At 45.3% G+C, this 23,219-nt stretch overlaps 1 protein-coding gene across 1 annotated transcript in view; it reads right to left on the bottom strand.

Moving 5' to 3' along the window:
* GSG1 (germ cell associated 1) overlaps positions 1 to 5,346 on the bottom strand; it is a 16,034-nt gene extending 10,688 nt beyond the window's left edge. Inside the window, exon 1 of the mRNA XM_021690454.1 lies at positions 5,299 to 5,346. Coding sequence (XP_021546129.1) covers positions 5,299 to 5,346 — 48 coding nt within the window. The remainder of the gene's footprint in view (positions 1 to 5,298) is intronic.
* Between the last annotated feature and the right edge of the window lie 17,873 nt (positions 5,347 to 23,219).

Raw genomic sequence — 23,219 nt, 5'->3', positions numbered from 1 at the left:
CCACTCCAGCAACCCTCAGTTTGTTTCCTGAGATTAAGAATTCCTCATATCAGTGAGGTCATATGATACATGTCTTTCTCTGATTGACTTGTTTCGCTCAGCATAACACCCTGGGAGCAGGAATTTGGTGGTCACGTTTCACGTTGGGATTGGCTGTCAGTTTCCTGGCTACAGCTTCTGTCCTGACGCTGGGTGGCGTTATCGCCTTACATTTTTCCCTCTTCGGGCGCATGCTGCCCCCACCCGTCCGCAAAAGTGGGTGCAGGTGGTGACTCCTCCCCGTGGGATGGCTCTTTTTTCTTCCTCCGGCCTCCTCCCCACTCACACATCTATAGAACGCCTGTGTCAGCCCTACGGAATTCAGGGCTCGGAATGAACTCTAGGAGCATCCAGCCGCTCCCTCGAGGACATCTTGTAGGATTATTTCCTGTCGCACATTTTTCGTGACCGGTTCCAGTTTTCAGTGACTCATAGATCCTCAAATACTTCCCCTGGGAAATACAACTCCACCGTATCAGAAAATAGAGTCAGCCAATGCTTCCTGAGGGGTACTGTGCACATTTTTCTTTATTGAATCGTATCCTCATTCCCTTTCCACCCCACAACAGTGAACAATTCTTTTCCCTTCTCTGTGTTTACACCCCTCAAATACTTGCAGACACTTCTCATATCCCGCTTGAGTCACCGTTTGGCACAGTCTGATGTCTTTGGTTTTTATTGCCTCTGCTCATAAACTGCACCCCCTGTGTCTTAATAGGCTGAAATTTGCCTTCTCCGGGGAAAAGGGGATGGGAGTGGCAGAGTCTTGAGGTTATATGAAGAGGCCTGGAGGTAGATTGAAAGTGAAGCAGCTTTGGGGTCTCTCACTGACTCGGACCCCTTCCAAGACACTTACATACTCATCACTTTGTATTAGTTTTCTTAAAGAGAGCCTCCGAAGTTATATTCTTTGAGGCCTCCCCAAAGCCTGAATCTATCCCTTCAGAGGCCGTGCGTTTTGCATGGCTGGGCTGGCTGGCCGGCTATTAGCCGTGATCCATCTTGAGGACAACCCCTGTCACCATGGACCCTATGCCACAATGTCTAATTTCCTTTTTTTTTTTTTTTTTTGATGAAACATGAGTTTCTCTTCCTGGCATCCCACTCACTTCCTTTCGTTATAATTTAGGTATGTTTATATTTTTTCCTTCTTCTCTTTCCTCCCTTAGAACAGAAAAAGCAATTGCTAGTCAATGCAACATGAATATAATTAGGTTGGGCTCAGAAGCTCATGACTCAGGCCAGACACAAAGATTCCGTATCTCGAAACAGTATTTGGTACGCTGGACTGTTACCATGTCAGGATGATTCCCCGCCCCCGGACATATATGTGACTCAGCGTTTCTGACATCACAAAGCCAAGGCCTGGGACTAACCTGTGCTTGCCAGGGTCCTCAGTGACTATACCCTGCACTGTACCAAATCATATTTACTAAGCATACACAAAGAGAAACAGTGGTCTTGGGACACCCACACAAAGTTTGTAAACAGGAATCCAATTTATTACTTTGTGAATACACGGTAGATTAGACGTGATTAAAACAATGGGTAAGAATGCTGAGCCAGAGCAGATTTCTTTTGGCATAGCACTTGCCTCATGGCAAAGCCTGGGGCGAAGGGATTTGGGGTTTGTTAGTTTGTTTTTTTCCCCATTATCAATAGAGGCATCTTCTCCTAAAATAGGTTCCTTTGCAGCCCCCCCTGCCCCGCCCCCCAGCAGTAGTATCTCTGTCCTTTGCCCTGGAGTCAGATTTCTGACCCATGCCTCATAACTAATTCCTTTCTGTTACTCAGCACTCAAAAAGCTGGAGTGGGACGTGAGTGTTTCTGCTGTCCCTGGCTCTGATCTACGGGCCCCTGTTCTTTGTTCCTGCATGTTCCACTGTGTGCCTTTCTCATGCAGCCCAGAACATGGAAGCTGCTAGCTACAGGAGCAGCTGTGTTTTACTCATGGTTGATCTGCAGAGCCTAGCACTTTCTAACATGCAGGAATGAGTGAATGAAGTTTGTAATGGAAACCAGGCTCAGAATACAATTAAGAAGCCTATGAGTGAAGAGAAGATGTGAATAGAGAAAAGTGTTAAAGGACATAGCAATTCTCCTGATTCACCCACATAAGAGCAGTGAGAAGGTAGAAGGTAGAAGGTCCGCAGATCCACAGACACACCCTGTGCCTTTCTACACAGATGCACATCGAACAGATCCTCTGCCAATACATTTCCTCCCACCTGTGGAAACATTCCTGTTTTTTGATGAGCGAAGCCCAGAAAACAGCAATGATCTCATGAACGAGTATTATCTTTAGTTCACAGAGACCAGGGTACAAACAGATTGCTTAAAAGCCAGTGACAGATTGGAAATGCCACGTTCCTTTCCCAAGCTCCAGGATTCCCTACTGATTAGAACACTTTGGATGACCTATCTCGAACCATCTGAGATTTTCCAGCTCCATAATTTTTGTTTCAGTGCCTCATGTTTGACTCATTCACTGATGAAGGTAAGGAAGGTCTTCACACATTTTGATCTTCCTCCCAGCCCGGAAGGGTAGAGTAAGGCCACAAAAATGCCCATGCTGAGTGTCCAAAATATCAACACCAGTATGGGACACTCAGCTCTGGGATTTCTGGGCTTTCAGGTTAACCTCCACTGCAACAGTGTTTCATGTCCACAGGGCCCCCAAACAGAGGCGTGTAGAACAAGAACGACTCCTTTCTTTCTAACATGGGTCAGGAGTTCTGGGAACACTTCTACTTCTGTTCCGCGGGAAAGACTGAAGAAAAGCACTTTGGGGCCTCTCCTCTCTGTCGCCTTTCCCTTTCCGCTGTTAGTGGAATTGTTAGAGGGCTTTTGCTAATGCAGGCATTTCCAGGAGAGGAAGCCGCCTTTCTTCCCTGCCCCAAGCAGCTGGAGTGAATCAGAGGGGCAGCCACATCTGCACATCCTGTGGGGCAATCGCTCACGCGCGGGTGACCGAGCCCTCGGGGCCTGCTGGGGCTGGGGGATCTTGGGGACCAAGCGGGGAGGGGGGCCTAACGGGAGCTCTCGCCTCTCCAGGGGTGCTCAGGGCGCCGAGCTGGGCTGCCCCATTTCCATTCCGCGTGCGCCCCCCCCCCCCCATCCCGTCCCTTCTTTTCCTGCTCTCTCCCCCTACCCCTCCCCGACTGTCGCGGTGCCCGAGCCCAGCCGAGTCCCCGCCGGCTCCCCTCGGCCCCCTCCCTTCGTGAGTAACACGCCCGCCCCCGGTTTACTACGGCGCCCCGGTCGCCTAGCAGCGGGCGCGCGTTGCCACGGCGACGGGCGCAGAGCGTGTTTTGAATTGTTTGGCGAGGCCCCGCCCTAGCGGCCCCGCGCCTGGGACTCCGCGAGCGGGTGGGGCGGGCAGTGGGGCCCTGGCTTCCTCTCCCGGCTCGGGCGTCTGCTGAGAGCCGAGGCCCAGGGGCCCTACCGAGAGAAGGAGCCGGCCGGAGGGAGGCCGAGCCCCGGGGCCGGGGCCTGATGGCCGGCTGCCCTGGCGAGGCTTGGCAGAGGGAGGGCAGAGACGAGTCGGTCATCTGATCAGCTTCTCACACCCAGCCTCTGGGCCTGAGGGTCAGGAGGTGCGGGTTGCCCTGGAACCCAAAAGTCAGGCATTTCCCAGGCCCCGCCCTTCCCCTAAAGGTGCAGATCCGTGTTCTGGTCTAAGTCTTAGCCTTGTTTCGTGGCTCCGAGAGAGAAACCTAGAGACCACGAATCCTCAACTGATCTGGGTTCTAGTCCCAACTCCACCCACGACTGGACTGATGATTTTGGCCAAGTTACGTAACCTACCTGAGTGATTCAGGAGTAAATTAGGAGAAAGTAGTCCTTCACAGTTCTACTGTGAAGACCAGGAGGCAGCGGGGAAAGTGTAAAGGAAGGGGGGGGGGGGGGAAGGGAATGGGCCGTGTTCCAGACACCATGCTAGGCTCTTCAGGCAGTCCTCACAATCAGCCTCAGGGAGGGGTGGCGACTCCGTTCTAGAGGGAGCGTTTGACTCGCTCAAGGCCACGAGGCTCGCAAATGGTGGAGTCTATATTCAAAACCTCTTGATTCATCCCCAGGCTGCCAGTCAGGAAAGGGGAGGTGCACACACTTCAGCAAAAGGCAGGGATTGCGGGTCAGATTATGGAAACTCACACAGAATGGCGCAATGGATTAAGTGTGTTTTATACTTCAGATATATACTGATAAACCCTCCTAAATCAATTCCCTCTGTCTCTCCTCCTAAATCAATAATAAAAAAATAAAATTTACTATGCTTGGCTTTTTCTATCATGTTCTTACCCATTTCTGTGGGTTCTCCTATTCATGATCTATTCACTTTGGGTGCTATCCTGTCTCCTGTGATCCCTAGCATCTAGACAATGAACAGCACACCACGTTGCTCTGTGTGCGTGAGTGCGTGCTTGTGTGTTTTATTTCCCTGCCTAATTGTAAGCTTCATTTTTCTCTCCGGAGAAAGGCAAGAAGTGCGAGAAATGAACAACATTTGCTTGTCTAGTAACCCTTTGGGCTGAAAGTTGGCCGTTCTCAACTATCTCAGATGAGAGGCAAGTCATTTCCAGATGTGGGTTCTAAAGAAGCCAAACATCTTTTGCTGACTGAGGGTCTTTCTGGATCTGGAAGGATCCCTGCAGATTCTCCCAGATTCTCTAAGACCAGAAAGGGGAACGAGCACAACTGAGGTTGTGTCCTCCTTAGTTCCAGTAGATTCCAGATCAGAGCTGGCTACCGGCAGGACCCTGGGGGTGCCTCACCTTTGTCTGGCAGAGAACTTAATATCTGCTCTTTCAGTTCATTAGAATCATACACAGCTCTGGGGTTGCCCCAGCCACGGGGTCTTTTACCAGGAACCAGATTTTGGCAACAGGAATCATACAGATGGGAGGGGAGACAGGAGAACTAGAGGGCTCTAAGCAGTCCTGGGAGCAGCAAGGAAAAGTCAGATGAGGAGGCAAACGAGGAGGAAATGAAAGGTTAGTGGAAGAAGATGAAAACAGAAGGTCGAGGTTTGGACATCACCAGGTTTATCAGTAAAAATGGGGCTTGAGTAACAGATTTCTGTTCCCTTTTGTATAATCCTACAGTGTGTTCTCCAGTTCCTTACCGTGAACATGTGAAATAAAGCGGTGCATTTGTATAACCTGTATTACAAATCTAACATTGTATGCCTGAAACTAGTATTACACTGTGTGTTCACTGGAATGTCAATAAAAACTTAAAAAAAAGTGGGGTACCTACCTTCTGGGTGAGACAAACATTTTGAGTCAGTTGAGAGGGATTGCTCATTCACTTTTGAAGCTCTGAGACAAAGGTGTTTCAGTTCCTCTTCTGCTCGGTCTTAGCTGGTTGCGTGGAATGCGTATCTGGTTGGAAGATGAATCAGGCCCCCTCTTGCCAGCAGAGGGGTGGGGTGGTATGAGGTGGGCTGGGGAAGATGGAAAAGGATATCCCGTAGCCAGGACACCAGTTTGGGAGGGGCTGGCTGATGCAAGAGGTTTTTCTCTATGACATCACAGTGGTGGGCAGGGATCTCTCTGCCACCCCCCCAGCCCCCACCACTTTGGGTACCCCCCCTCTGGGGTACCTAGCAGAGGCCTGGATGTCTTCTGAGTCATCCGAATCAGAGGTTCTGTTACTGTGTGTAAGAATCACCGGGCATCCTTGTAAGCGAGCAGATTCTGAGGGTTTGGGATAGCTCCCACATGATGCTGCCCAGACCACACGCAGTGGTGAAGCTCTAGACCAGTGCTGCCAAAAAGAAATACAATATGAGCCATACATGTGATTTAAAGTTTTCCAGTAGCCACATTTAAAAAAGTAAAATGGACACACACGTTGCAGTACAACAATGATATCTTATGTAGTGGTATAATTCAAGTAAAATGTAGTGCTCCTCAACACAATGAAGTTGACTTCAATGGACGAATAGCTGACACTGCTTTCATTTTTAAAATTTAAATGAAAGTGAAATAAAATGAGAAATCCAGCTCCTTAATTGCATTAGCCACGTAAGTGCTCGATAACCACGTGTGGCTAGTAGCTACTGTATTGGATAACACAGCTCTAGAGCATTCCCAGAAAAGGCAACAATGTACAGAAATTACCATTCTAAAGGACCAGTATCTGGAAGTCTAGCTGATGTTCACAAACCTAATTTTAATAGTATGTAATGAGGATTTGGGAGGTATTAACACTGAGATGTAACTCTGAGGCTTAAAGAGAGGGGTGGTGTCTTCCCCAGTATTCCAGCTAAGAGTCTGGCTGGGAGCTTTCTGTCCTGTGAGACATGTCACCCGGAGTATACCCCTGAGCTTAGCGTGGGTGCTCCTCACTGGGATTCCATCCTCCTCTTTGCCACCCCACCTAAATCCTATACGACCTTCAGGATGCATGATTCCAGTCTCAGTTCAGCTCAGAGTCTTCCCTTGTGATTCTAGCTCTTACCTCTCTCTCTTCCCTTTGAGCTTGCATAGCATGTATGGTCTGGCTCTGCAACGGGGAGCTTCTTACTAGCTCAGATACCTAAGTAAACGTCTAAGAGAGGACATCAGATCTAAAATGATCTATCACTAATTTGAACAGGAGGAATTAACATGCCTTTTTCTTGGCGTGTTTCAACTTGATCAGATGTCAGCTCTCTCTAATTTGCAAATTTAATGTAACCCTAATACAGATACCAATGAATATTTTTAAAGAGCGCAACAAGCTGATATTAAAGTTCATTTCAGAAAACACATGCACAAGACTAGCCAGGAAATATTGGGAAGAAGGAGCTCTGAGAGAGGACCAGCCCTAACATATTAAAGAAGACTACAGGCCTCTACAGGGGACGCAATAGGGTGCTGGGGCATGACTAGACCAACAGACCAATGGAATAGAAGACCAGAAATACACACAGCTACATAGAGACATCCAGCATATGGCAAAGGTGGTATCTATAATTCCTGGGGCAAAGATGGTCTTTTTAACAAATGGCATTGGGACAAACTGGATAGCTATTTAGAAAAATATAAATTGTACCCACTTTTTATACCATATACAAGAATAAACCCCAAATGGACGGGAAATCTGAATGTAGAAAATGAAATTATCCAAGTGCCAGAAGAAAGCATGGGCAAACGACTCTAAAATCTGGGTGCAAATAGAGGCTTTCTGATGATGGCTAAAAATCCAGATACTAGATAAGAGGAGATTGATAAATGTGACTACATTAAAAAACAAACAAACAAAAACCTCCGTGGCAAAAATCACCATAAACAAAATAAAAAAAACCAAATCATAAACTGGAAGAAAATATGAGCCATACATATGACAGATAAAAGGCTACTATCTCTAATATATAAGGAACTTTTAAACATTAAGGGAGAAAAGAGATCAAAATTCCTATAGAAAAACAGGCAAAATTAAGGAACAGGCAACTCATGAAAAGAGACATATAAGTGGCCCTAAATATATGAAAAGGTATTCAACTTCATTTACAGTCAGAGTAATGCACATTAAAACAGCAATGAAGGACACCTGGGTGGCTCAGTCAGTTAAGCAGCTGCCTTTGGCTCAGGTCATGATCCCGGGGTCCTGGGATCAAGTTCAGCAGGGAGTCGAATCAGCAACATTTAACGAAACTACATGTGCATTTATCCCTTGGCCACAGAAATCCTACTTTTAGGAATTTACCCTGAAGATGCAATGCCAAAAATATGGAAATATATATGTACAAAGTCACTCATTGCAGCGCTATTTGTAATCATGAAATATTGGAAACTACCTGAATCTCCCAGCATAGATTAGTTGAATTAAATATGGCGCATACAAACAATGGGGTACTGTGCCGCTATATAAAAATAAACTGGAAAGTGCAGATTATATACTATGGATATATACTATGCTATCTTTTGTGGAAGAAAGAAGGGCAAATAAAACAGGCAAATATTGGCTTATTGTTACCAAAGAAACACAGGAAAGATAAACCAAAAAACAATGAAGTTGATTACTCAGTGGAGGGAGGGGATGGAAATAATTCAGGAGGGAGAGACACTTCTCTGAGAACAATGTTTTTTGTATAGTTTTGACTTTTGGAAGCATGTTAATGTTTTACATATTCAGAAAGAAAATTAAAGCAAGATGGGAAGGGAGAGAAAAATCTACAACTGAAAACAAACGGAAGCAAACTAAGGCAGTTGTATTTTGTATAAACACGGCAACCACACTGAAGCGGGCAAAGGAATAGAACAAATCCAAGAAACTCATGAAGACGGTGTTGGACTCTTTACCTTCTGTTTGGGTGAGGTTGAGTTGGAGGAGAAATGCAACCAACTCCTGAGCTCATTTTAGTCAATATACTTCATTCATCTTGTGGTGGGCGTGTCAAGCAATTTTGAAACATTTTAGATATATTGTGACGCCCGGCAAATGGAAATGTGTGACTGCTGCTGGGAGCTACAATTCCCATATGGGAAAGTGACATCGAAATATGGAATGGGGGAAGGCAAGAAGGAACCTTACTGGGGTGGATTGGGATTAGTGGCATCAGTGTGAATACACACACACACACACATCTATACATATACATATATGTATATATATATACACACATAAATATATAAACATGTACATATTTGTTTGCATGTGTGTATATGTGTAATATGTACATGTGTATTATATTTGTGTAAATACATGTATATTTTTTCTAGCTTGGTCCACTGAAAGGGCCTAGAAGTAAGGACTCCCCAGTAGCAATGAGCACCTAGCACTCAAATCTTGGCCTCTAATAGCAAAACCTCGTCAAAGAAATGGCCAGTCGCAGAGATGGGACAAGGTAATTATGAGATGAACTTTGAGCATTATGTCAGAAAGTAAAGTAATGCTTGGAAAAAAAAAAAAAAAAGGATGAAGGGCATATCAGAAAGGGCAGAAGAGTCACCTTGAAGGGATTTCTACCGGTTAAATCTGGTACGGTTTGAGCACCAAAATAATTAAGTATAGCCCTGGGTGATAAATGATTGGAAAAAAACAATTTTGGAATTAATGAGTCTATACTGATACATATATAGGCAGATAGATACACAAATAAATAAGGGACAAGGGAAGGCTCTTGCTTACTGAACAATACAAGGGGCTGACTGGTAAATGGAGAGAGCAGGCTGGAATTGAAAAATCATCATTTTGCAACTATTATAGTAAAGACAGGTTTAAACCTAATCATCAGTGAATGCTAAATACAGGGGAAATTTTTGATGAGCAACAGGCTATTTTCAGGGTCTCAAAGTGCCTCCCCACAGATTGCTCATTAATCGCAAGGGAAAAAGTAACTGTACAGTAGAGAAATCAGATAACCCTTTGACCAGGTGATTAAAATGGACCTGACCAACGAGGGGCAGATGGGTATCGTTGTGTCTCTAGATGTGAAACCTGAGAAGAATGTGGCATCTCTTTTGTAAGACTTGGGTGGAGACAGTGTGAGGTGGATCTAAGCATGAAAAAACATCGGGCAAATCCCAAATGAGTAACACTCGATTTAAAAAGTTGGACTGTGTGCTTCAAAAATGTCAGTGTCACAAAAGGCAAAGAAAAGCTAGGGAAATAGTCCAGATTAAGGAAATTAAAGAGGCATGACAACTAAAGGCAATACCTGATCCCAGACTGGATTCTGTCCTGGAGGAGGAAAAACTTAAAATAAAGGACTTTATTGAGCCGATTGACATAATTGGAAATCTGATGGTAGATTAAAGTATGATATCAGTGCCACATTTACCAAAGTGGATAACTGCATTACGTGTGCGTAAGAAAATACCCCTGTTTTTACAAAATACACAATAACGTAGGAGCAAAAGATTGCGATGTAAGGAATTTGTTATCGGGGCATTTGGAAAAAATTATTTAAGAATGAGAGACAGAGTGAGAAAGAGTGCAAATGATAGAGCAAATGAGGTAAGAGTGTAACAACAGGTAAATTTGGGAAAAGGGTAGATGACTATTCTTTGTCTTAAACTTATCTGTGCAGTTTTTCCATAAATTTGATTATTTCTGCCCCCGCCACAAACAATTACTGAAAGTGTCTAAAGAGCCCCAAACAGTTCTCAACTATGTTTTGGAAGTAGATGTGAATAGATCCAGAGCCGGTGTTAGATCCTCTTGGGACCAGGGCTTTTGTCCTGACGTGGCTCTCAGTCTTCATTTCGATCGATGTTTTGTTTATTCTGTTATTGTTCATGAAGGAAAGTGGAACCACTGTTCCTCTAGTCCCACCCAGTTCATTCCCGGGGGGGCAGAGAATATACCTTACTCATCTCTGAAACCCACACGGTGCCTGAACTGCAGGTGCTTGCTCAGTTCTCATTTGCTGACTTGAAATGGATTGGATAAGGCCAGATTGTTCTAGTATCTGAAGCTTTTGTGGGGAGATCTGGAGAAAAACCTCTTCAAAGTCAAGGAGAGCAGTCTAGGGAGTAACATCTCTGAGATTGTCCCTTTTGGATCTGGTGAAAGGGGTATAAACAGAGCTGGGTGCAGAGTTTAACAGAAAAAGTGGTTGTGGTAGGCTCAACACACACCCCCCCCCCCCCCCCCCAGAAAAACCCCCCCCCCAACCCCCAACCCCTGGGCCCGGAAATTTTAAATTACAAGCCAAAAAAAAAAAAAAAAGGACTTTGCAGATATGATGAAGTCAGGGAACTTGAGATGGGGAGATGATCCCGGATGTCGAGGTGGACCCTAAACGTAGTCATATGTGTCTTTATAAGAGGGAGGCTGGACACAGGCAGAAGAGGACAAGGCAGTGTGACCATGGAGGCAAAGACCGGCATGATGCGGCCACAAGCCAAGGAATCCAGCAGCCGCCAGGAACTGGAGGAGGCAAGGAGGGATGCTCTCCTGAGCACCCCCAGAGGGAGTGCCGCCCTAAACTGACACCTTGTTTTTGGCTTAGTGCAACAGCTTTCAGATTTTTGGCCTCCAGAAATCTGAATAATCAATTTCTGCTGTTTGAAGCCATTGAGTTTGTGGTAATTTGTTACGGCAGCCACAGGAAATGAATGCAGCGGTAGAAAAGGAAATTACTTCAACTTTCATCCTCGCCCCCAGCTCATACACAAGGCTCGTGGGAAGGCATGTCCTCTCTGAGCCTTGTGGCTTTTAATTTATAAGAGAAACATTGACCAGGTAGGGATTCTGTGAGTGAAGGAGCACAGGTCCAAAGAATACAGCCTCTTCATGCAAGCCTCCCTTCCCTCCGATACATAAAGGTAGGTGTTTCTCAACCTTTCCTTCTTCCCCTGATCCATTCAGACATGATCCGAGTTGACTATATGGATAATTCTGCCTCTTGTCTTTTTCTTTCTTTCTTTCTTTTTTTTTTTAAAGATTTTATTTATTTATTTGACAGAGAGAGAGAGAGAGAGACAGCGGGAGAAGGAACACAAGCAGGGGGAGTGGGAGAGGGAGAAGCAGGGAGCCTGATGCGGGGCTCGATCCCAGGACCCTGGGATCATGACCTGAGCCGAAGGCAGACGCTTAACGACTGAGCCACCCAGGTGCCCCTCCTTTCTTAAACCATTGTTTGGCTAAGAGAGGACCCAATTCAGAGTTTTTAAAGAAAAAAATCTAATTGCATATAACGATTAGTCATACTCTCCTTAATTAAATTCAATATGCTCAAACTCTTCATGAGTAGCAATAACAATATAATGATATTCCATGATTATTAATAGCATAATATAGTACAATATAATGTGATGTAAGCACTATAATGTGGTCTAGCTAGTATTTATTGACTACTTACAGTGTTCTGTACTATGGGCGTTTTTGTTCATTGTCTCATTCAGTCCCCATAATGCAGTCAGGTGGGTTTATTAACATTATTTTACCCATGAGGAACCTGAGGATATGACTGTCCAGATCGCCCACCCTTGACTATCTGGTAAGTTACAGCAGGACCGTGGTTCTCAGGAGGGTTCTGAGCAAGCAGAAATACCATTGTCTGGACACACATCTTGCCCAACTTACTAGAATGACTAACAAACGTGGCAGAAGTTCAGAGAAGGTGACTCTCCATGGAGGCAAACCGAGAGAGGATAGGGCTTGCAGGGAGGGATTCCAGGGGAGTTTGAGGTCTGAGTCACCAGCGATTCCAACAGAACTGCTAGTTTCGAGTGGTGAGTGCTCAAGCAGCTCGGCTCAAGGTTGCAACTATCTCTGGCACCGTGTAGCTTTGAGACAGTCCAGACAGGCGTTTTCTCAAATGTAGGTCATTTCCAGCTTGGCTTTGAAGAGTCCAAACCATCTGCACGCATTCCCTACTGGGCGAAGGGTAGAATTTTTAACATTTGGATGCGATGCTACTCTCATAGCAAATAATTAAAAACTGCATGGATTGCCTTCCTGCTTATACTTCAGTCTCAAGCCTGTTTATAATATCCTGGCTTTCCCTCTTGATCTAAGTAGTTGCTGGTGCTGTGGAAAGATGATGGGATAGATTGTTATGTGGAATGGAGGTGCAGGGTTCGTGCCAAGACTCTCAGGTAAATCATCTAAACTCTGGAGAAATCTGTTTCTTCATCTTTAAAGTGGGGGTTAATAAAACCTCTGCTACTTACTTCATAAGGCTGTCATCAAGCTAAAATGGAAAAATAAAAGCTTAAGAGCTTTGGATTTAGACAGATCTGGGTTCAAATCTACTTTTTCCTTACAAGCTGTATGACTTTGAGCAGATTTATTCAAAATCTCTCTGGCCCTCAGTTTCTGTGTCTGAAGAGTGAAGCTAATAACAGCTACCTCATAGGGTCTCAGAGGCGATTTAATGAGATAACAAATATAAAGCACTTAACAGTGCCCGGCACAGAGTAAACATCTAATTAATGGAAGCTATTATTATTAATAGCCCTAATTGACATAAAAGGAATTTAAAAGGGCAAAAGGAAGTGTGCCGTATATTAGCTGAAATAGTAGTAAACGCAAGGCTGAAATCTAAACATGAAATCTGAACGTGAAATCTAAACATGCCTTTGAAGATATGCAAGTATGTTTTTATTTACTGATGACGGTGAGCAAGGCAAATACGCTTGTTCAAGCCATTAGCTGTAGACCTCGAAGTATGACCAAACCCTAACGGAGTTCCCCCGCTGGAGACACTGCCCACCTGTATGTAGATTTCACGTACTGCCATTCATCCTGGCATTTTGCGAAGCATTTTATACCACGTGTGACTTGCTATGCATCTTCTCCTACTTCCTCTTAAGACTATAAATTCCTTGAGAATAAAGACAGCATTTTCTCTGTGGCCATAAAGCCCCACAGGGCTTGGTGAAGATTGCGTCGGTGTTCAATGCATAAGGTACTAATTGGTTCCTGAGGGTGGCAGGGACGGTTATGAACTTTTCCTCCCAGCGTGATTCTGGCAAGTTGCGGACAGTGTGTGTGTATGTGTCGGGGGAGGAGTATGCAGGGAGAGGCTAATGATTTGCCAGGTATTGGGAGCCTCTTAGGCAGGAAAGCACATGCGCTTCTCTCTCTCTCTCTCTCTCTCTCTCTCTCTCTCTCTCTCTCTCTCTCGGGGCTTCCATCCACGGTGGCAGGAAGAAAAGTAAATTCCAAAGCAAAGCAAAGAGGATTGGTTATGCGTCCTTTCTTTCTTTTTCGAAGTACTGCCTTTCATTAATGTCGACCAAAGCCAGTGTATGCTCTGACACTCCCCAGCCGTGGGAGCTTGACTGTGTCATTAGGTCACTTTGAGCTTTAGTTTTCTTACTCTTCAAATAGGGGTGATGCCATCAGTTCTATTTACTTCACGGAGGTGTTATAGCATCTGATGAGATAGCATGCATAAAAGTTACGCACACTGTAAAGCCTGATCCGCAGGCTTTGGTACACATAGGTACCATTATGATGTCACTCACCCAGGGGCACGGGTCTTTATCGGTGGCTGCTTCTTGCCCAGAGATGGCCGCTGCGTTCAAAGCATCACGTGCTTCCCTGGCTTTCGGGGGGGGGGGGGAGGCGCGCTGCTGTACAGAGCACTCTAGGGGATGGGATGTGCCCCCTCAGTGGCCCTCATTTTCCAGCTCACGCACTGGGCTGTCAATTGCTCCCAAACCACACAGACCCCGACCTGGCTCTCCAGAAGCAGAAGGAGATGTGCTCAGATATGATCCCCCCCACTCCAACACTTGGGTGTGGGCACAGACCAGTCACTGTTTTGTCCCGGCCCCGTGTGGCTGTTGGCCCGCATCGAGGCGGCAGCTAGCTGTGTTCGGGATGCTCTTGAGGACCCAGAACAGAATTTCCGTGTGGGAAGGTACCTAGTCCCCAGCTGTTCCGGCTTCCTGGGGGCTTGCAGGGTCTTCCACAAATATATCTACCCCGATACCTCCCTTCCGCATTCCACAAGCTGCCAGATTTCTCCTTCCAGATTGTTCGATTTAACTCACCGCGTTGGGTGACCCACTTGTACCCCTGGTCCTTGGAGCTTGAAGCCTGAGCTAGCTTAGGATAGAATCAGCTGCTGATGCCTCACAGGCCTCCTGTCTGCACCTCCTCAGGCCCCAGAGAAGAAGGGACACTATCAGTTGTCACCATTACCTCCCTTGTTGAAGAGATTTCCAGAAGAGAGGGGGGCAATCTGAGGTTGCTTTTGCCCTTCCCATTGGTGATCACAAGACGTGGAGTAAGTAGGACAGAGGAAAAGTCTGGGGGCTCCCCTGCTTATGTTTCTCATCAGCTTGATTCCTTTTTGCCAGCCCGTCAAGACCCTCCTGGGCAAATACTCTTCCTACCACTCTGTCCACCTCATCACTTTACCTGGAGGACGGGCCTGGGGCAATAACAGGAAGGGGCCTTGGAAACACGGTGTCCTAAAGGTTTCATGTGGACACTTGCTGACCCTGAGGCGCCAAGAGGTGAGGTGATTTTGTTACAGGCCCCAGAGCCAAGCAGGGGAAGAGGTGACCCCAGCCAAGTCCTCTCTGTTCACCCACACTGCATGGGACTGAAGGTCTTCTTTGCAATAATCAACACATCGTAAACTAGAAGGAACTTGAGAGGGCTTTTGCTTTAGTTCTCTGATGGAGGAGCATCTGCCTGGCACCCAGGCTGCGGGAGGCTCTCTTTACTTCTTTTTCCGAAATGACTTTCTTTCCTGAGCTCTATTTCCCTCTCCCAATCCCGATCTCTCTTTTTTCTCTTAATCCCTCCTCCCCAGAAACTGTCATTCCAATGACAATTTTAGCTTCTAGCCTGGGGATGTATTTTTTTTAAAAAAGAAAAAGCACAAAGCAAAACAAAGCAGAACTGCAATAGCAAAGGACAAGGGTGTCCCCAAACGAACAGTTTCCCCCCTGGCACCTAGGGACAACTAGGGTCTGGTCCCTGCCTGTCCCTCCGTCCCTTGCTCTTCCGTCCCCTTTTATTTTGAATTTAGATTCTTTCACCAAGTTTTCTGGGCCCCAAAGAACACCCTGTTCAGAGAGCTCCATCACTTCTCCACCCTTGCTGCCATAGGCCGTGGAATTCCAAGTCAAACAGAACTTTCCTGCCTTTTCCATTCAGCCCAACATTCCTGGGCTTGTTTCCTCGGAGGCTGGTGGGAGCTCACAGACAGGAAAATGGAGCAGTCCTGTGAAGGACTCGGCTCAATTACCACAATAGAGATGATGGAAAAGTAGATACAAAGCATAATCCCTGTAGTTACAAATCATTAATAGGATTACTATCTCAAAAACATCTTGTATATGTAAATTTAAAAATTACATGGGGCTTGGAAATATTTTGAAACCTAGACAAGTCATCCAGGAGCGAAGGGGCTCTGCTCCCTCTTTCTGGTGACCGGTAATTTACACCCAAATCAGGACTCTTCTGAGAGTGAAAGGATATGTTACTAACAAGGATGCCAGGGGTCTTCTAGCTTGTAATTGAACACCTTTGCGAAGATAGGCAGTGCATTTGTCTTTGGACAGCTCTGAGCATTAGCTAAAATTAGCTTCTTTGCCCATATGTAAATTCTTCCCTTGGGTTTGTCAGGCAGGGTCTCATCCCTCTTCCCAGGAGAACAGATCAGGTATTTGAGGATATAGCTCTTCTGTCTTCTGAGTCTGTTCTTCTCCAGGCTAAATATGTCCAGTTCCTTGAGCAATTCCTTATTTGGTATAGTCTCCTGTTCTTTCACCATCCTGGCTGTGCTGAATGAGTTCCACATGGTCTGTATTTGCAAGTGTCTGCCCAGAGCTCAGTGTGGTCCTCCTTCAGCCTCCAGCAATTAGATGTCTCAATCTGTTCTTTTACACAGCAGCTATTTAGACAGACTTGCGGAGCAAATGCTCAGCAGATACCCCCTTATTTTTTTCTTCTTCTTTTTTTTTTTAAGATTTTATTTATTTGACAGAGAGAGACACAGCGAGAGAGGGAACACAAGCAGGGGGAGTGGGAGAGGGAGAAGCAGGCTTCCCACTGAGCAGGGAGCCCGATGTGGGGCTCGATCCCAGGACCCCGGGATCATGACCTGAGCCGAAGGCAGATGCTTAACGACTGAGCCACCCAGGCGCCCCACCCCCTTATTTTTCTTGAGCTTTCTTTTACACACTTTCTCAGGGCACACTGGATAGACTGGGTGTTCACCAATATTGAGGCCGGAGGTACAGAAGGAGGAACAGGGCAGGAGGATGGGGGCTCTAGTCCCAGCTGAGCTGGTTTTTTATGAAGTGGACAGGATTAAGTCACCTTGTTTCTCTTTCTCTCAAGAGCTTCGTTTCCAGAATTCTGTCATTGCGCCACTTACAATCTTCAAATTTGAAGCAAGCTACTTAATCTCTCTGTTGCCCCCCAGCTTCCTCAACTGGAAAATGTAAAATCAAACTCTTGTCATCAGGATTAAATTGAAGGTACTGAGAACAGCATTTGGCCACGTTGTAAGTCTCACCCATGCTGTTATTATTATGAGGCTTCCTGCTCTCCTGCCCTCCTTTTTTAAAAATTTTTTTTATTTTCTTGGTGCTGTTGATCACTCCTGGGGAGGTTTTCTAAAGCAGCAAAATCTGCAAGCCACCTGAGTGCTTCGGGCTGAAAACTCACCTTCTGCCCTCTAGATTGTAGGTGTCTCTGTGGGAGGATGATAACACCCAACGCCTGTCATTAATCCCTTTCAGGCTCCCAAGACCTTTCATCCTAAAGGATTCCAAGGCTCCTGAATAAAAGAAGCAAAAACATTCATTAAAACATTAACATTTGTAAGGCAGGTACAACAAGTCATTCGGATTCAGCACTTCATAAAACTGCTCCTTACCTGAAGTTTTGGTTTTAAGACGTGAGTTTATTCCAAGTAATCTCTAACTTTTAGTGAATTAAATTCAGAACTTCACCCTGAGTTCCCCAATCTTTCTTTCCCCACAGACACAAGGCTCTGAGCACCCCCTCCAGGTCTGTGTCCTCAGGGAGGGGAAGTGAAAGGCACAGGGCAAAAGAGGAAAAAGGCAGTAACAGGGCATTCTTGCAAATAACATCACAAAGAGCAGAGAGAATTGGACCTTTCATCTTAGCATCTCCAAACTATTTATACTTGACATAGTTGATTCCTGCCGCCAGGCATAATTGCACTTAATTTATAGAGAGAGGATTTTTGACTTGCCCAAGGTTAGAATTTCACCTGTTAGGCAGAAACAAACAACAATATTATGTTGGTTTGGGAGACCCGACTCACTGTTCCTGATTTTTTAATTAACGCCGTGGTGTTCATCGATCCAGGATGTGCTGGAGCTCTGCTCTGATGCTGGTTTTGGGCAGCACCATTGGCCTGGTTGCCCGCCTGGTAGTGACCCAAAAGTAGGGGATGCCGGGCTTGTCACATGCCCAGTCTCGAGGGACAGAAGGCTGGCTCTCAGTCTAGCTCGGTCGCATTAGAAATCCTTCCTGTTCTGGTGAGAGAAAGTGATGGCAAAGTTCTATTTCTGATGGCCCACGTGAACGCTCTCAGTAAGGGGTGTCATCTGCCTGGAGATTAACCTGAACCTATCTGGGTGGATCTTATCACAGTGCAAGCTTTTAAAGCCAAGTGTGTCCATCTCCAGTGGCAGCAGATGCTGGGTTTTCCTCTTGCCCTACCCCCTCTCTCCCCTCAACGCATGGCCGGCCAGGATGGAGGTAGCACCAGATGAAGTGGGCTGTGGTCTCTCACTGTCTCTGACTTCTTGGGTTTGGTGGCACATTCTTCGCTGTAGTTGCCCGTTCCTTTAGGGAGAAGGGAAAAATGTGAATGAACAGTCAGTGAATGCTTATGTTGAGTCAAAAACATTGCCTACGTGATTTTGCTTACTTTACCAGGTTGTAATGTTACTTGAAACCCTTGGTTTTTTTTGGAAAATCCAAGTGAAGGAACATGGTGGGCCATGTGTACTTTTGACCAGAACATAAAGGGACAGAAGATTCTCTTTGTAGGGCCTCTGCTATTCTCTCTACTCATAGGAGTTGAAAACACTGAAATGTCAGATTATAACAATGATAAACTTCCACATGTGGGTGCTTTTTGAGAGTGCCAATCCTCATTTGCAGGTTTGTGAACTGATAGATTCCTATTACTTTGTGGACTATCATACCTAATGACAATAGCAATTTGGATTTGTGCTCGTGACTCTGTAGGAACAACTTAGTATATTTAGCATAACAAATTGAGAGAGCATTCTCACCTCTTTACTAACCATGTGTCTGAGATATATAGCCATTGGGCTGGGAGGCCATGACTGAGGTACCTCTACCACCGTGTACGAGAACTAACTTGGAGAAAATAAACTGCCTCAATACCCCACATGTGTATAATGATGGCAATAGTGTAGTAACTATTTGTAGGATCAGCTTGATTTTGGTTCGTATTGCTTTAGTTTTGCTTTTGCTCATGAGAGTTATTGCTTGCTGGCCATCATAGCTCAGAACTTAATTTCATTAACATCTTTTTGAAATAGATGACATGCTTTGTGGCCCAGAGATCCCAGGAACAGGGCAAAGATGTGGCTTCTGAGGTTTGACCCTGACTGTTCCCTGTGGGTGGGCAGATGGTTTGTTCCACATGACCAGTTGCTGGAAAAAACTTATGTGAATTATTGCAATTTGCTTTGCATATATAAATACTCAAGTCTGCGTTTAATAATACACTTGATGCAAATATCCTATAAACATATTAACTGCTAAATCAGCCGCTCAGATAAGTTCAATGGGCTTGCCATCCCACGAACAGTTTTTACTAGCCTGTCCTCTCTCCTGGCTATGAATCTTGTATCACAGAGACAGTAAAACTGATTAAAAGCAATTAACATTCTTTCCTATTGATTTTCTTAAGCCTCTCCTGGTAATAGGTACGTAGAATGGTGACATATGAGACTCAATCAATTTATAAGTGTTTACCGGGCATCTTTACCATATTGCTAAGTATAGATGCCTGATCCAGAGGAGGTGGGAGATATGATCCCTGTCCTCAAACATGAATAATCAAGTCAGGGAGCTAAAAATAACACTCAAGAAGTAAGCAGAAACATTTCTGACAGTATGTATAAATTATGTGACTAACCTCTATCCTGATACCTATTTGAGAAGGTCAAAATGGAGACAAATGAGCTGGGACTTGAAGAAGTTGTAGAGTTGGTACTGTTATTAATTATTAATGGAGTACTAATGTACTCCATTATGTATTATTAATAAATAATGGAGTACATTAGTACTTATAGTGAGCTCTTTTTATGATTCCCCGTACCATCTCTCTGAAAGAGGTGGTGGAGGAATATAATTTGTTGAGTAAATATGCAAAGTAGACCAGACGATACCTACACATGAAGTGGGTTTCACTAGAAAGGAGGAATCTTGAGCTTAGGGGACCCAAATCTTTTATAATGGGCAGTAAGCCTTCTTGAATTTTGTTCCAAAGGGAGACTCTATCTTTCAAGTCTACTTATTATACAAATGTTCTTGAAAAGATAAATCTGGAACAAAGAGTGGTCAGTGGCTCTCTCACAAGACATGTGAACTTACGAGAGACTCCTGGAGAGTGGTCTTCCACCTTGCTCAAGGTTGCCCAGCTAGTTAACATCAGGGCTAAGGTTAGAACCAAAGTAGCCAGGATAAATGTAATGATCTCACCAGTTCCCTGTTCAAGACATCAGACTCAAATTTGTCCCAACACCTGGGACCAGCCCTCATCTTGTTTGGGGGAGTTTTGTTGCTATTCTGGTTCATATGAGGCATCCATTATAAGTGTTAGGGTTCCTTCTTTGTCCCATGGGCCAAGCCCCAGTCTTGGGCTCCATTCTTGCAGTGTTTCTTGTCTCGATCCTCAGGGCTGAAGTGCCTGCCTTGGCCTTCCACCCAGTTCCACAGTCCCAGGAATTTCATTGCTGTATTCTGGGCCACTCTTGGCCGGCATCATGCTTGGATCTTTGTGTCTTCTATCTCACTGTACGTGGTCCAGTTGTCATACTTGCAGGAGCTTCTTGATGCTGACCTGCCCACCAAGACCTTTACCTGTCACTCCCTCCATAGGAGTTGCTCCATAGGCCCAGTTGGACTTCAAATATCTTTTCCTATAACATCTACTCCTATGTGCATATCTGACCCCATTCATTGTATTTTGTTTCTGGGTCATTGTCCAGTTGCTTACTTAATTTCATTCCAGTAAGAGAAGGAGGTGGTGATGGGGAGATCAAGGATGAAGATCATAAGCTGAGTGCTGTAGGGGGATGAGTATAGTGGACCAGCCCCAAAGCCAGTGTGATTTGAACTGAGTGGCCCAGGAGAGACTCTGAATGCCAGGCTGAAGAATATCAATATCAATAGAACAACTAACTGAATCATAGAACATCACAAGTCTTCATGGGAGTGTGCACAAACTGATAGAGAGAGCATGGGTTTTGGAATCAGACGGAACTGGGTTTGAATCCTGGATCTGCTACACATTAGAGCATGACCTTGGAACTTTTGGTCTATGTCTCAGAGTTCCTCATCTATAAAATCGTGGTAATAACATTTACCTCATGGAGCTGTGATGAGGATTGTTGATAATACAGATGCAACATCTAGCACTATGACTTCAATTTTTAAAGGCTCAATAAATGGTAGCTGTTATACATTTATCATTACGGAATGTTTGCCCTGGAATAGACCTTAGAGCTTGAGCTAACCCTCTTATTTTAGACATGAGGAAAAAAAAAAAAAAAAAAAAAAAGAAGTGAAGAGTAGTTAGCAAAGTAACCTGTTTGCCCAACCTTGTCAGCTAGGGACAGAATCTTACTCATTGAACACTTATTTATCAAGCAATTCTTGGTAAGTGTGCAGTCAGACATTTATTAGTTGGTGACTTTGCTGCAAGCAGTCAGGAGCATCCTTGGGAGACACAGACTAAGGGTTTAATTCAGGCTTACCCTATGCTGGGGGAACTTTCCTTTTTAGCCATAGACTGTCTAGATGTAAACAGCAACATGCTCCCGTGACATGGCCAGCCTCTCAGCTCTTGAGCCTCACCACCTTTCTTCTGTTCCTCAAAACTGCCTCACCCTTTGCTGCCACTTTGGGCCACTTCAGTCAGCTTATTCCTACCTATCCTACTCATTCCTATTCCATTTAAGTGTCATTTTCTCACGGAAGTCTTCCCAGATCTCCCCAGTGAGGCGAGGCTGCCTGTCACATGGTCTTTTAATGCCCTGTGCTTCTTCTTCGAGGTGTTCCTTGTGCTCTGATGACATCTTCAATACCTATCTTTCCCACTAGAGATGGTGGCCCTTGTTCTCTGGGACATCCCCAGAGCCCGACAGAGAGTAGACACTTAGTGCATGTTGGTTACATGATTAAATAAGGCTTGCTAACTGCAAATGCTGTTCCAGAATTTTGGAGTTGCTGCTTAGAATGTAAAACATGCTCTCAAAATGGGATGATAATAGTCTCAGAATAAAGGAGAAGTCTTCTGAAGAAAGGCAATTAGAAAAATTATAGTGACAGGTACATATTTATGTACTCTACCTACACATACACAGCGTTTTGCAGTGCCCTTATTTTTTTCTCATTTTATCTTGTAGGGACACTTCATTATGGACTTACTTGGCCCGAGGACTAGCATTTGGAAACTGCGCTGCTAGAAGTCAGAGTCATTAATTAACTGTAGCAATTGCCATTGCTCCACAGTGCTGAGGAAAGCAGATTTCAGAGTCCCGAAGGTGTTCATGACAAATGTACCAAATATATATCCATCTTTTATTTCCTCTTGGTACAATTTTTATCCCTAGTTGTACTTTTCTTTTTAATGAACATCCCCACCCCCCACCCCCCACCCAACCATGATGGCTTATTTATTTCCAGGACAATGCACACAAGAGAGATAGAGGCACATGCCGGAAAAGACCATTTCTCTGAGAAATGTCATTTAGCCAAAATGGAACATGGTCCCCTAGAGCAGCTGAAATCCCTTCGTGGATTTATAGTGTCTCCAGATCGTCCCAGTCCTGCCTCAGGATGAGAACAAAGGAAGCATGCTTAGGAAATGGGGCCCAGGGGTCCCGTGTACAGCTGTGTAGGCTGTGCCCTGCCAAGGGTCCCCAGCTGAGAGAAGTGGGCTCTCTCACCAAGCTATGCAACCAGGTGGGGACTGGCTGTGCTAGAAGGACGAGGCCACATGCTCCAGGTCACAAGGAAAAAGGGCTGGAGGTGGTGGCGAGTCAGTGAGATCATAGAATATTTTGGTTTGGAGGACGTGAGCCGTCAGAGAGACATGTGTGTAGATCTCTGCTCCACTACTTACTGTGTGCCTTTGGGCAAGGTTGTAAGCCTTGGTTTCCTCCTCTGTAAAACAAGGATAACGGGGGCGCCTGGGTAGCTCAGTCAGCTGAGCGTCTGCCTTTGGCTCAGGTCATGATCCTGGAGTCCTGGGATGGAACCCCACATTGAGCTCCTTGCTCAGTGGGGAGCATGCTTCTCCCTCTGCCCCTCCCCCCAAACTTGTTCTCTCTCTCTCAAGTAAATAAAATCTTAAAAAAAACAAGGATAAGAGCAATATCTGTTTCATAAGGTTGTTGGAAGGATCAAATGGGATAATGTGGGTGGAAGGCTCAGCAGGGTGGCAGGGCCATATTTAGTGCTTCATGCACCTGTGTCAGTCATCAGTGGTGCCAAGATGCCCATGGCCATCTGGGACGTACTTCTGGACAGAG

This window comes from Neomonachus schauinslandi, chromosome 5 (genome assembly GCF_002201575.2).
Source record: "Neomonachus schauinslandi chromosome 5, ASM220157v2, whole genome shotgun sequence".
NCBI lineage: Eukaryota > Metazoa > Chordata > Mammalia > Carnivora > Phocidae > Neomonachus > Neomonachus schauinslandi.
The sequence above is the reverse complement of the archived record's forward strand: the minus strand, read 5'-3'. Positions and strand labels throughout refer to the sequence as shown.